Source organism: Eutrigla gurnardus (genome assembly GCF_963514095.1).
Source record: "Eutrigla gurnardus genome assembly, chromosome: 1".
NCBI lineage: Eukaryota > Metazoa > Chordata > Actinopteri > Perciformes > Triglidae > Eutrigla > Eutrigla gurnardus.
This window is the reverse complement of record NC_139915.1, coordinates 9885223-9898822: the sequence shown is the minus strand read 5'-3', so window position 1 is coordinate 9898822 and position 13600 is coordinate 9885223. Positions and strand designations below refer to the sequence as shown.

At 42.6% G+C, this 13600-nt stretch overlaps 3 protein-coding genes across 10 annotated transcripts in view; 1 reads left to right on the top strand and 2 right to left on the bottom strand.

The window, feature by feature from the left end:
• The first annotated feature begins 356 nt into the window (after positions 1 to 356).
• trappc2l (trafficking protein particle complex subunit 2L) lies at positions 357 to 2194 on the top strand. The gene is made up of 5 exons (XM_084008288.1): positions 357 to 462; positions 734 to 906; positions 1277 to 1364; positions 1857 to 1936; positions 2028 to 2194. The coding sequence occupies exons 1-5, from the start codon at positions 430 to 432 to the stop codon at positions 2071 to 2073; spliced, it is 420 nt and encodes a 139-aa protein (XP_083864414.1). The 5' UTR covers positions 357 to 429; the 3' UTR covers positions 2074 to 2194.
• A 34-nt stretch (positions 2195 to 2228) lies between these two features.
• Positions 2229 to 5566, bottom strand: pabpn1l (PABPN1 like, cytoplasmic). Of its 2 annotated transcripts, none has more exons than XM_084007496.1 (6): positions 5299 to 5566; positions 4400 to 4538; positions 3840 to 3907; positions 3650 to 3756; positions 3455 to 3542; positions 2229 to 2914 (listed from the first exon to the last, which is right to left on the bottom strand). In XM_084007496.1, exons 1-6 carry the CDS (start codon positions 5368 to 5370, stop codon positions 2585 to 2587), a joined length of 804 nt encoding a protein of 267 aa, XP_083863622.1. In that variant the 5' UTR covers positions 5371 to 5566; the 3' UTR covers positions 2229 to 2584. The 2 variants fall into 2 exon arrangements, with proteins under 2 accessions (XP_083863622.1, XP_083863623.1); XM_084007497.1 differs by having other exon boundaries at positions 4412 to 4538; positions 5299 to 5563.
• Positions 5567 to 7619: 2053 nt separating this feature from the next.
• Positions 7620 to 13600, bottom strand: part of cbfa2t3 (CBFA2/RUNX1 partner transcriptional co-repressor 3) — a 50574-nt gene continuing 44593 nt past the window's right edge. For all 7 annotated transcript variants that reach the window (XM_084006183.1, XM_084006181.1, XM_084006180.1 and 4 more), the window contains one exon: positions 7620 to 13427. In XM_084006183.1, coding sequence (XP_083862309.1) covers positions 13053 to 13427 — 375 coding nt within the window. In that variant the 3' untranslated portion in view covers positions 7620 to 13052. The remainder of the gene's footprint in view (positions 13428 to 13600) is intronic.

The following is a 13600-nucleotide window of genomic DNA, read 5'->3' as shown; positions in this document are numbered from 1 at the left end:
TTCACGCGAGTCCTCCGAGCACAGGAGAGCAAAGTGTCCGGTTGTTTTTTTATTTGATTTATTTAAGTCTTACGTTAATTTGAGCCTCATTCAGTTTGAAAATCATACCATGTTATCGTTATGATTAAATCGTTAAACTGCAAATTACTTTAAAATTGTTTCTTGTTAGTTGGTGCATTTCCGGTTTTCTGATAAATGTTGTAGCCTAGATAACTGGAAATCGGCCAAAGTAATATTTTATTTAAAAATGGACCATGTAGCAAAATACTTATGGTTAGTAAAATTACAAACTTACTTCGATTTAATACGTTTTATGGAAAAAACAGCCAATGGCTGTGAGCATGTTTGGTCTAAGCTGCCACTTGTCCAACAGCGCTTGAACGCAGCACGTCACGTGACAGCGTCTGACGGCTCAGAGGAGGAACTAACATGGCGGTGTGCATAGCAGTGATCGCAAAAGAGGTACTGGTTGCTGTTCTTACATGTCGCAGGTTGTATCTGTAGCCTGTTTTAAATGTTACAAATGTGTTCGTAATTCTTATAAACGTCTGTAAGTGAATGTCAGCGCGCTGTGTTCTCCAGGAGGTCCAGCAGGCGGAAACGCTCAAACCTAGCTAACGTTAGCGAGCTAACAACATTAGCATTCTCGGCTGCTGTTTCAATTCGCTGCATCTGTGTTGACATCTGTGTGCTAGTGGTGTAACTGTTGCTCATTGTCGTTGTTATGTTCCAGAATTACCCGCTGTATATCCGCAGCGTGCCCACTCAGAATGAGCTGAAGTTTCACTACACGGTGCACACCTCCCTGGATGTGGTGGAGGAGAAGATCTCTGCAGTGGGAAAGTCTTTGGGAGACCAGAGAGAGCTGTACCTGGGTCTGCTCTATCCCACCGAGGATTACAAAGTGTATCCTTGTTGTTGTTGTTTTTAAGAGGTTAAAGGTTCGGGAAAGGCCACAGGATAAGTGCTCCAAGCGCCCGACTTATCTTTTAATTAGATCATCTATCTTTGACAGGGTTTCCACTGTTATTTAAGGTTGATTATCTTTTTTTTAAAGGATCGCCAACACATCTTAATTACATCTGAAGAACATAAATAAGCCATACACACCTACTAATAAAGATACAATAACTACATATATTAAACTATTCAATTTCTCTCATTATTGTTGTAGAATGGTTTGTGTCTGGATGTTTTATCAGAATTATTCAATCTGTGCTGTATCTGAAAATAGTCTCATACAAGGGAAACCAAAGATCCTTGACTGGTGAACTAGATATGGGTATGTAACCAACTCCAAGGTCAAATTCGTCATAGTTGTGGACTCGTCAAATACATCATTACGGGACAATGAAATCAGAAGTGTAAGTTGAGACTGAATTAACGCTATTCTTGCATATCAAATCATAATGATAAAAACACCCCAGCAAAATAATTCTCCAAATGCCACATTTGTATTCTTTGATTCACATCTACAAATGTTATCTATCATGCAGCATATGTGCAAGTGCTGAATTATACCTTGTTGCCCTATGCCTCAGCTTATAGGTAAAGAACAATAGAAATGTGATAGTTCAAGTCTCCCACAATGTGTTTCACTGTAATAACCTGATGGCTACACATTTATGTAAGCCAGTTCCAAACAGCAATAGAATTTATTTTTGCATTTATAAAGAGCTTTTTCACAAATAAGTGAGTTATCTGGACAATTTAGTAATTGTCTCTATTGCAGAATCTTTACCCCACACATCTTATTTTATACAAATATCAGGAAACCTGAATTTAGGGTGCACAGTCACACTTGCATGACCCCACGATACAACTTGTGATGTGCTTGGTGTGATGTTCCCCTCCAGATGTTCAGAAAGTTACACAACTCTTTCACCGATGTAATGTGCAACCCATTCCACAATCCTGGCGACACCATTCAATCTAGGTGAGTTATTCTTTATTTCGCATTCAAAGATTTGGATCGCTGATATTTCCCTAATCTAGCAGTGTTTAATTGTTGACCAATCATTCTCCAGGGCCTTCGATGGAATCATATCTGGAATGATGGTGCAAACTGGCTGACGTCTATTTCACCCAATCTTCTGAACCTTCACTGTACAGAACACCCCGAATGCTATTTTTTCGTTTATATGTTGCCTTAATTAATGAAATGCATATGTAATAAAACGTCACTGTTGTTGCACATCGTTGTCTGTCATTTTACTACAAATGGATCACCGCATCATTGTTTTATTTATTCACTTACATAGCAAAGAACTTATAAGTTATACATTAGGGAGGATTTATACATGACATTGCAGGCAGCAACACAAAACATCTGCATTAGTTTGTAAAAACAGCAAGAGATGCAACTGCATAACAATTTGAGGATTGTCCCATGCATTCACAGCAACATAAGCTCATAATGCAACACCTCTGGGCCCAGTCTTCACATCTCTTGAAGCACTGATGCAACTTAGAAAGTCATCTCTTATGTCCATTCGCATGGTCATGTGATACTCACTCGGTAATGCCTGGAAACACTTGTTTAAAATGATCAGTTCAATTCGCCCACTTTATGCTGTGGGTCGCGCTAGCGCTGCTGAGGGTAGTGATGTCCACTCGACCCGACCTCCAATTCCTCCGACGGCGGGGTGATGAGGAGAAGACACGGGTAACGTTTAGGCACCTGTTCGTGGTAGTCCATGTGTCCCCACTGTCTCTTCCCCACTGAGGGGACCCCGTAGTAAGGGTGGGGTGTCTGATGTTGTGGCCTGGTCGACTGGTACCGGAACCTACCTCGAGAGCTGTTATGGTATCGAGGTGGACGGTAACCACGGCCTCTGCCTCTGGTGTGGCCGCCTCTGTGTCCTCCCCTGTCTGTGGTGCTGATGCCTGGCATGTTGGTCCTCTTTGGCATTACCTGCAAAACAAAGAAAAGAAAACCATAGTGTTGAGGATTCATTAGATTGATTAGTGTTTGCTGAATAGCAATCAAGGCATTTTTTAGTGATAGTTCATAGAAGTACAATTTAATCACGTTTAAGCCCAAAAAAGGTGAAAATTAAAATGTAACGGGTGCCGTAACTGGTTTGCTTTAAAAAGTGCGGCACTAGAGTGAATAATGATTAAGCCCTAAATTGCATGACCTTTTGTGTTTGTTTCTACTTCTACTAAATGGTTACAGTATCCGACTCTACATTACATTACATTACATTACATTTCTCTGTTCAACACAAGGAGTAATGATCAATTAAGATACGAGGGGGAAACATGCAGAAAAACCACACCCTCCCATCCATATCCTTCCCTCTACCAAATCAAACATGCCTAAAATCCTGTGTTGGTAGTACCCAGGGTGCTGCAGGCTGTGTGCAACCACTGATTTGAGTCACCGACTGTGAGTAGCCAACTAGTTTCAGGGTTTTCTCTACAGACCAACACGTAGTGTAATGTTTCTTACCTTGAGGACTCTTCCTCTGAATAAAGTCTCGTGCAAACCAATAGCACTCTGCACAGAGTCTCGATCAGAGAACTCGATGTAAGCAAAGCTGTGAAAGGGGAAAGAACAAACACACGTTGATGGCAACACGCTTAAGAGTTGCGTTCTACGGTCAAACGGTGTTGAGAATCAAGTGTATGCACGAGCTGAACGCACCCCTTTGGATGGCCGGAGAACCTGTCACACAGGATGGTGACTCGGTTCACAGGACCACAACCGTTGAAATGGATCTCCAGCTCGTCTGCAGTAGCTCCATAGTCTACCTGGGATTTGTTCAATAGTGTCAGACCGGTGATGTGAAAAGAAGCATGAGCAGTATGAGGGAAAAGACGCATACGAGCCTTACATTTCCTACATAGACCGATCGGTTGTCTGCATCTATCCTCTCCTCGGGAGTCATGTTGTAGAAAGGTCCTGCAGAGGAAACAAAACAAACTGTACACACTGCAAAACTGCCTGAACGGATCATAAAGATTTCACCAATACATTTATCTCTTGTATCATCTCTGATTATACATCTCTCAGCATCTGGCTCCCCTCTGATTGTATCTCTGCTCTGGAGGAACCAAAAGGGGAAGGAAGGGGGGAATTAAAGGGATGAGGAGACACACACAGGCAGAAAATAGCCACAGGCAGCAGGGAGGACCCTTCTGGTTCTCTGGAGCTCCCTGCTTCGTCTCAGTGGGCAGTGAGAAGGCACATGTGGACGCTGTTGTGACCACAGTGAGGTGTCCCAGGTGTAAGCCAGATGGTGAAGGATGCAGCTACCTCACCTATACCTGGAGGCTGCCATGCTGCACACACTGGGCTAAAAATACGGCGTCAAGGCTCCCCAAACGCATGATCAGCATTTATCTGAATGCCTATGTGACACGGTAACACACCACAAGGTGGATAAAGACGCACGGGAGGTCTCACCAGGCCGAGGGCTGCTGGTCAGGAGCTGCATGTCCACGGCATCACACCTCTCCTCCTCCTCCCTCAGTCTCTCCGTCTCTTCTTCCATCTCCATCTCCTGAACTCTGGCCTTGATGGCCGCCAGCTCCTGGACACACAGCATGGAAATCAGAACATCAAGTCATTGTGGTTGGAAGCAGAATGAGAAATAAATGGAGTGCAGAAGCATATTGGATAAAGATGCTTCCACACACAGGATGTTCACCGATTTGGGAATTTAAATTATGTCAATTATATGCTGCAGCCTTCAGTCACCAAATCTCAACACATTAGAGATTTTGGCATCATCAAAAACAAAAAAAGTGGACTTTATGACGATGGGCATTACAGCTTCTTTGGGGGCCCAATTAAGTTAATAATTAACTGTGGATTCTGGGTTTGATTTCTGAAAATAAAATGACCTGGAAAAAAATACATTTTTGTTGAAAGAATGAAAACACCCAATATATGGAAATTGCAATGCGACTCATTTGAGTGGGCCACAGTTGAACATGCAGCCGAGGTTTCGGGACAGCGTCTATACGTGAAACAGCTGTTCACCAGCAGCTACTTCAAGTCCCTCGACCACAAGTCGGACCTGCGCCCGTGTTCGACCCCTTCACACGGGACATGCAGTGGCACCTGATTGGCTCCAAGCCGAGCAAGTCCCTCGGCATGCAGAACATGCGGGATGTGGCTCACCGAGGTCGTTCACGATGCACACAACGGTGACAGTACCGACACCGACCTAGCATAGCGAATGTCCGTCCGCCGTCACAGCCCCTCGTCCGTGTGCGCTACTACACGTACGCGCACACAGACGAGCGTGACGGCTCCCTTTTTCATTCACTCTAAACGACGCTACCCACCGGGTCCTCGGCGAAATGCTCCCCGATGGACTCGCCCTCCAGGTAGCCGTACTCCAGATGATGTTCCGCCATGCTTACTGCTCAAACATGGCATCTGCAAAGCGGAGCGCTGCTTAGCAAAAAAACACAAAACCCCACCAGAAAAAGCAAAGCTCTCCCACGCAAGGAAACGGTTTGATGGTCCGCAGACGCAACACCTGACAGCGTATGCGCTAATAGATATCACCTGTGAATGAGAGCCATGATGACGCGCTGGATTGATTGACAGCGGCGCGCACGTGAGAGAGACGCTGTGTGACGTCGTCCTCCCATTGGCGCGTCAACGAGGGGCCCTCCCCCTTCTGTGCCCCGCCGACTCGTCCCCCCCCCCCTCACCCCCGTGATTTACAGCCGGTGAGACGTCAACGTGAACAATAATCTGGATCTACGTGCATGTACCGTGAATGGGATGATCCTTCAACAATACAACTGGATCCCTTTGACGGATTTTGATGGTGTTTGACAAAACATAAAGCACATTATGAATAATGGGGTGTGGTAATCCTTGGATGTCATTTCTAAGGTGTGACATGTAGCCACGGCTCCAAACAAACAGGGGTCAGCATTTCACCTGTATTACTTGGTCAATGCAATCTAAATTAACAGTTTCAGTTATTAAAAACAAACAACTAACTTAGAGCAGGTCAAGAACATTCGACCAAACTGCAGAAACAGTGAGAGTCGCCACGATTTAATCCAACAAACAAACTATTGTAATGCACACTGACCGGATAAATGATTGGTCTCGGTGGAGCTCTACTTCTTCATCCTCTCGTGGGACTGAGGCCAGACTGGCGCTACAGTGACTCACCATGACATCTCAAAGCTATAAGTGGTATGACTGGAGAGTACGGGCAGGCGCTAGCTGGTTAGCATGCTAATTTCAGTAGATAGGCCTATCTGCAACACAATGCTGTAGCCTATGGACGTCTTTAACATTATTGATTATGTTTGTTAATTGTTTTAAACAAACAGTCTGGGCAGATGTTACACATTGTACCTTTAAGAAATGCTGCAAGACTATCAAGTCTGTATATTTCATGTCAGGTATCTGACCGGGTGACCGGGTAGGCTTTTTTAACGTTTTGACTTGTCATAGCTGTTTTTAATGACTTTAACAATGGCTCTTTTTCATTCAGGTGTAAACCATGACAGTGTGATTGTGAGCCAGTGTTCACCAAAGGTTTCAAAAGTACACACATTCTATACTCAAATAGAAGTACACATACTTGTGTTCAAAAAGACTCTGGGGAAAGAAGTACAGGCACGAAAAACCAAATAACCCGATTTGAAAATATGTTGTGAGAATTACTGCAGGTTTTGACCACATTTATTTAAAAATGTAATTCAATTTTATTTATAGTGTCAACAAAAGTTATCTCGGGACACTTAACACATTGAGTAGGAACATGCTCATGATTTTCAGTCAAATCTCGAACAGACAAGGCCTTTGGGTTCCATCTGCATTTGTTGTGGGTAGTAGTATTAGTAGTATTAACAGTAGAAGTAGTATTAACAGTAGTAGGCCTATTAGTATTAAGTGGCTGTGTATAGCAGGCCAGTTAGCAGTCTGCATCGGTAAGGACCTCAGCGGACTAATCAATAGTCAGCAGCCTTAATAATAATAATGTAACATTGGAAACCAGAGGGAACAGGAAAACAGTTTAGGATACTTCCTCACTGTGCAAAATGTATTCAACCGACCATTTCCCCCAATAGGGTTGGAAGAATCATAGTATTCCTTTCTGTCCAACAACATCTCATATATTAATTTATTCAGGTTATTGTGCTGACTGAATTATCACTTAAAACTGACACTTTTATGACTGCACCATTTCATCAAAGTGAAATATTCTAGACGTGCATTTTCTGCACATTTCTCTAAATTCTGTCTGACATACTGGAAAACTTTGAAATTTGGTCCAGAAAGTTCAATAGATGTAATTATATCAGATTAATTTGATGAAGTAGAAGATGTGGGTGAACTCACTTGAGATGTGTGAATGTATGTCTCTAAGCATTGTTCAAATTGTAAATACTGTAATTATTGATTTCATACTGTTTTTCCAAATTGTAGGGACTGTTAGAATACATTTTAAAATCAACAATTATATTGGTGTTTCAGTACGTGAATTATGCTGCTATTATATTTCTGTAGACATGAGGGAATGACGTTTACGTAATGCCTTTGTGCAGGTGATTCAATAACAAAGGATCATTCTCCTTTTCTGGGGTTGGTAGTCTCACAATATGTACTTCAAGAAGAAAAGCAACAAGAGTGATGAATACTTCATTTCATGTTTTAATTACACAGTTACATTATTCAACACAGACAATAACCTGAATTAGAATGTTTTACAGCTTCACACATCCAACAGAGCGAACAGTTAAAGAGCGGTATTAGCAACAGGGAGGAAAGCATGCAAGAAATAAATACAAATCAGAATTGAATTCTTCTGGCACAGTTAACTTCATCTAAAAACGGCAACAGGACCTTTTTGAAGAGGGAAATCAAACAAAAAGAGAAAGATCTTCAAAGCGCCAACCTTTCCTACAGAAACATGTTTTTTTCCGTAATAATGTATTGCACAATACAGTATAGAATGCTTCCCTACACACAAAAAAAAAGCATAAACCTTTTTTTTTTTTCAATTTATGTAAAGGTAAAAACAGGACCATCCTGAGCCATGGCTTTGGGGAAAACAAGTGCTATATCCACTGTTTGCCACTTTAGCTTCCTACTGTAGCTATTCATCAGTGCCTGTTTCACAGGAAGGACATGTCACCATCGCATCAGATGAGCTTTGAAAAACGTCATTGGTAGAGTTACTGGTTGGGGTAGGGAGAGACAACTGCCAACCTGCTAATATTTGCCTTTTCTAAAAAAACATGCGTTTTGCCCATATCATGTACATAGTTAAAGAAAAAGAAAAGTGGCTGATGTAAAGTGTTCGGAGACCCCTCAGAGGATATTCACAACAGCAGAGCCCTTATGCGTTTGCCATCTATAATATCTTCACAGAGAAAAGGATATGACACCTCGGCACGAATCTCATTTGTTTCAGGACTTAATGAAGCTCGCACCCTGAACAGAACACTGCTCTCGTGTGTCCTGTCCAATGAAATGAGGAGGGAGAATCTCAGTGAAGGACAGTTTGCTCTTTCCTCTGCAGACTGCCGCCTCATGTCCCACAATCCACCGTGTTGAAGTGCTAAACACAAAAACCTGAACCAAGGTGAAACCTAAAAAAGAAAAAGTTGTAACTTTTGGTTGTATTTTGGTCATTTTTATAAGTGGTCTACTGGGTTTGGCTTCGTTTAGTTTATCTGAGGGCTTAGTTGCAGACAAGGAGGCACAAGCAAAGCAAGGGTTGAAGGGAATTGTCATTCTAATGTTGTTTGGATGCGGAGATTGAACGCAAACATGGTATTTCACTGCACAAAGCTGGTGCTACGTATTGTGAATTGATCTGCCACTACAGTCTGTCGGGGATGTTTCATTAAAGCTCTGAAAGTTTCAAGTAGTTTGTAGAGAGACAAGAAGAAAAAGGTAAGATTTTTTGTGTTTTTTTTTTGTTTTTTTTTTACAAAAACACACACCCACACCACCAGTCACAAACACACACATACACACACACACCATGCACTCATTTTGTATCTCTGCAAGGCTTTATAACTGTAAGAACAAGCAATCAGTAGGCCGAGGAGATGCTTCTCTTATTTTTTTTTACAGAAGCACTATTCAATATGTAGACAACAAGCGCTTTGATTGCTTGAATAAAAATTCTACACATGAACTCAGCCGGCTCATTATGCATGCTCTTCGCTCTTGTGCCCTGATTGTGTGTATTTCAGACACTTTGGTTAACTGGTGTAGTGGAGCTCTAACCTCATTATTTCCGGTCTGTCGATACACACGGTGTCAAAGCCTGTTATGGCGATAAAGTACTTTGGTCTGTGCTTTTATTGGTTTTGGACAACGAATGGCATGTCATGGTTGATTCTGTGTTCCGTTTGGTAATATGCGAGTTTGACTGGACAGTGTGTGTACCTATTACTAAATTTCGGCAGTATCCGTTTGGTTAGTGGGATGTGATCACGCCTATGGATCAAACAGGTATAATAATAAATATCCTTCCACATGATGAATAATGACAATTCCTTTCAACACTCTTGTCATTTTCAGACAGATTGATATGATTGCTTTTGAATGTGCACTACTATGCCTGCTTTAAGCCCAGCTTTTCAAAGTCCAGGTCAACCTCTCCTGGCGGTTAGCTGTATGGTCACAGGAGGTAGCTAGTGTGAAGTGTGGTCTGGGTTGTAGTGGAGGAATTAGACATCAGGGGGGAAAGAGCAAATGATACAAAAAGATTGAAGTCAACGCCATGTCATGGTAGTCATAGCACACATACATAAATGCTGCACACAGATGTGTAGCTTATCCCACTTGAATTATGTGTCTCTGATAGTCCAAATAAAATGATTCACTTCATCCATCTGTCGACAAAAAAGTTTTCTGTCACTCACTTTTTTTACAAGTTTGGTCCAACTTTTTGAGGCCAACATTCCAGGGTTTACGATGATCAATATTACAGTTCTGTTGCTTACGTAAAGGGCGTGTGACTTGTGTTTACCAATCATTTTGCTGGAGCATGAGTGAAGGGCTGGGGGAAAGAAAGAGGTGACGCTACTCTCTTGGCCTGGAAATAAAGACCCGTCCCAGATGTGCAGCTGATGTTCGGCCTGCTTCTTTACAGATAAACAAAAATCGATCAAGAAAGCACCGGGTATCAAAATTAGCTTCGAGACTGCAGCTTAACGCTGGCATATCACTTAATCCTACAGTAATGGCTTGTCCTGTACCTTAGGGGAAATTAATACTACTAACCTCACACACACACACACACACACACACACACACACACACACACACACACACACACACACACACATGGGTTGATGAGGACCAAGAGAGAGAGGGGGGGGGGGGGGGGGGGGCACTACAGCTGCAGCAACAGAATGCTTGACATGATATATCTATTTGGACAATTCCTAAATTTCATGTGAATGAGCTAAATTTGAAACTGAGCAACCCACTTCTGTTTCCGTACTTTTGAACATATTTTGGTTTCTTTGAGTCTCCTCCTGCAGGATGTAAACTGACCCGGGGTGAATGAAACACAAGACATAACATTTAGTTCCAATCGCATCATTTTACGAAGATTAAATTACATTTTTGAAATATTGTAAATTAAGACCTAATTAATGAATTTAGAAATCTTGTCGTGTCCATCCACCCTTAGTCCGTTTTTCATCCTGTTTCAGCTATACGTGCATTGTGGTACTGTATGGAGCTGCTTCACCAGCAGTCTCCTCCACTCTGGGTCACATGACACTTTGATTTGAGTGAAAATTGAAATTGTTTAACTTGTATGAGAGAAAAAAAAAGGAAGATTGATAAATTTGAGAAATAAATGTACTGTGAGAAAAAAATCATAATCTGGACATTAAACTTTAAAGGTTTCTGTTATTTGGCAAACACATTTTTGGACCTCTTTAAATACTATGTACATTCACATTAAGTTACTGATGTTACTTTAAATATATTTATATGTATCTATATTATATGACACCCTATGGGCAGTTGCTGAGGTTCCATTCAGTAGCTGAATTCTCTTCATATTGCACCTCCGTCCTCTCACTGTCTTACAATGCGAGCAATACAAAATATTCTACAAGAGGGGGTTTCATCTCATTAATATAGATACAACAAATCAAACAATAAGTACAATGCGGGGCTTCCTCTCACAAGCATGTGTCCTCCGTGGTCTGACTTCACTGCTCAGCCCAAACTTATAGGAGGGAGAATGAAAGGAAACAAAAAACGAAAGCAAAGTTCATCTTTCTGGATATACACAAGGGCAGCACATGTGGACATCAGCGACAAGAGACATTATTGAAATTTGAAAATAGGAACGATATCTACAAGCAGGTTTGAACCCTTCCCACGTGACTGCTCCGAGGCTCTGTCCAAAGCAGTTTAGGAGCAGACTTGAGTCAAGTCATTGGGGAAGAGCTTAGAATGGAGGTGTGGGGTGAGGGGAGGTAGAAAGAGAGAGGAGAACCAAGTCTACACCGCCCTTTACTAGGCTCTTTCATCTGTTTATCATGCTTTGGAAAAGGAGGGAGTGAATGTAAAGGTAACAGCAATTCCTTGAAATATCTCCGTGGAGCTTAAAAAAAAAAAGGACAAACAATCTTCTCATCATACGTTGTAGTATGCAATGCCTTCGTGGACAATGTTTTCAAGCTTGTTTTGAGGTTTTTGGCAGCTTCATTGCCATGTACGTCTCTTCATCTCCTTTGAGGCTGTGTAGCTTTTACTTTCCTCTTTTTTTTCCCTCTCTGTTACCATTCACAAAAAAAAGAAATCACACTGTGGCAGGGTTTCCATCCATTTCATTAAGTCTTTCTCATAGGCAAGTTCACAGCATTGTCCATATTCACTAGTCTGGGCCATCACTGAGGAATCGCTGTCGTTTTTGTCCAGACTGCAGGAGGCAGCTGCAGATCAAAGCAGGTCACGAGTTCTTTTTATTTTATTTTTTTAATGTTTGACTATCTCTGGGTCCTGTTCTGCAGCTTCTCTGCAGCCCGGTCCTCTCAGGGCTGGCTTATCTGCTGAGGAGGTGATGTTGCTTTGCGTTTGGTTATAAGATGAGTGCTTCTCCTTATCGCTTACTTACTCACTTTGGCAGTGTAATACAAAGGTTTGGATCATGTTATTTTTCATCTTTGAATTCATTTGGGTTCACAATGGTGCAGAGAGGTGAGTCCGGTGTAGATTTTCTTGGCTCGCTAGCAAGGTAGTTAGCAGTTTTTTTTTTTTTAAATTAATTTACTTTCATATCATTATTATTGTTTTCATCATCATCAGCATCATCATCACTACTATCCTTTATTTAGAATATTTGGACTTTTCTTTATTTTCCCTTAAAGCCAGAAAGAAACCTTTAATAAATACTAAGCTGTGTTTCTGAGGAATTAATCGCATCACAGGTTATTCCCCTTCCCTCATCCATTTGGAAAAAAAAAAGGTATTTTGTCCTTGCCTGTCCCCTCCATTAGGACACTTGGTAGAATAAGTGCCACATCAGTGAACTGTTTGCACGGGTAGTGCACGTCTCAGGGCCGAGTACTGCTCTCTCATTGGTGCTAAATTAAAGGGAAATCCGATCCAAGTGCTAATCAGCCTAGTCATCGCCCCCCCGTCAACGTTGCCTTACCACAGCCCTTGTCCTTACGCGGACAGTATGCATGCTTACATTACTGAGGGCACATCTCAGTCTCATCTTCAAGTCAAAGCTTCTGTTTTCAGCAAACACGTGATATGTTTCTGTGACCGAACACAGCGATTGGAGACACTTTCCATGCTTTTCCACTACACTGAAGCCCAGGCTGGAATCTTTGTATTTGTGGCTGCGGTTGTAGAAGAGACAAAGACAGAAAATGTATTTTTTTGGGGGGAGGGGGACCAGTTGAGTCAGTCCACCATCAGGTTGTGAGAAGAGAGCTCAGGATAAGAGGGACATAAGGACTGAAATAGGGGAGGAGGAAAGGAAGCAGTGTGCAATGAAAATTCCTCAGTTTGGTTTTGTGTGGAGTGTGGGCACCGTCGCATCAGTATGCGGGGAAGGGACACGGGTCAGACGTCAGCGAGAGGTGGCATCCAATAGGGCCGGGGTAGCTGGAGTCGTGGAGCGAGAGGCACTGCTGGAACTGCTCTCCTTGGGGCTGGCAGAGACACTTCCACTCGCGCTGCCAGCCCCTCCCGCAATACTGCTCTGGCCTGCCAAGGACAAGGCTCCTGGGGGAGTGCTTTCTGAGTGGGTGGGGGGCGCGCTGGAGGACGCCGAGGACGGGGTGCCGAGGGGGACGCTGCTGCCCCCTGGCATCCCCTGCAGGCCTTGACCGCAGACATGGTGGTGCTTCTCCCAGTCTTTGTGTTGGCAGAAGGAGCCGCAGTAGCGAGCCGTGTTGCATCCGCTGCACGTCTCACTGGCTTTCCTCCCGCAGTTCCAGCAGCTCTGGTTAGACAGTGGGGAGAGAGTGGGTTGATAAAAATAAGTCTCTTTTTAGTCCCAGAAGAGTGCAGCATTTTCTCTTTCTTACATAAATATATACATTGAAACCTAAAATAACTTTTTCATAATGTCTGATCATCATTTTTTTTTTTTACTCCTTGCAGGGGGATTTGATT

Bases quoted from the DNA above. Each gene is read 5' to 3' on its own strand.
- trappc2l (XM_084008288.1), top strand. From the start codon at position 430: ATGGCGGTGTGCATAGCAGTGATCGCAAAAGAG. The intron at 1,365-1,856 runs GTAAGTTGAGAC...GTTCCCCTCCAG, and splicing joins GGGACAATGAAATCAGAAGT to ATGTTCAGAAAGTTACACAA. The intron at 1,937-2,027 runs GTGAGTTATTCT...ATCATTCTCCAG, and splicing joins GGCGACACCATTCAATCTAG to GGCCTTCGATGGAATCATAT.
- pabpn1l (XM_084007496.1), bottom strand. From the start codon at position 5,370: ATGGCGGAACATCATCTGGAGTACGGCTACCTGGAGGGCGAGTCCATC. The intron at 4,539-5,298 runs GTGGGTAGCGTC...CTGTGTGTCCAG, and splicing joins AGCATTTCGCCGAGGACCCG to GAGCTGGCGGCCATCAAGGC. The intron at 3,908-4,399 runs GTGCGTCTTTAT...TTTCCTCTGCAG, and splicing joins TCGGCCTGGTGAGACCTCCC to GACCTTTCTACAACATGACT.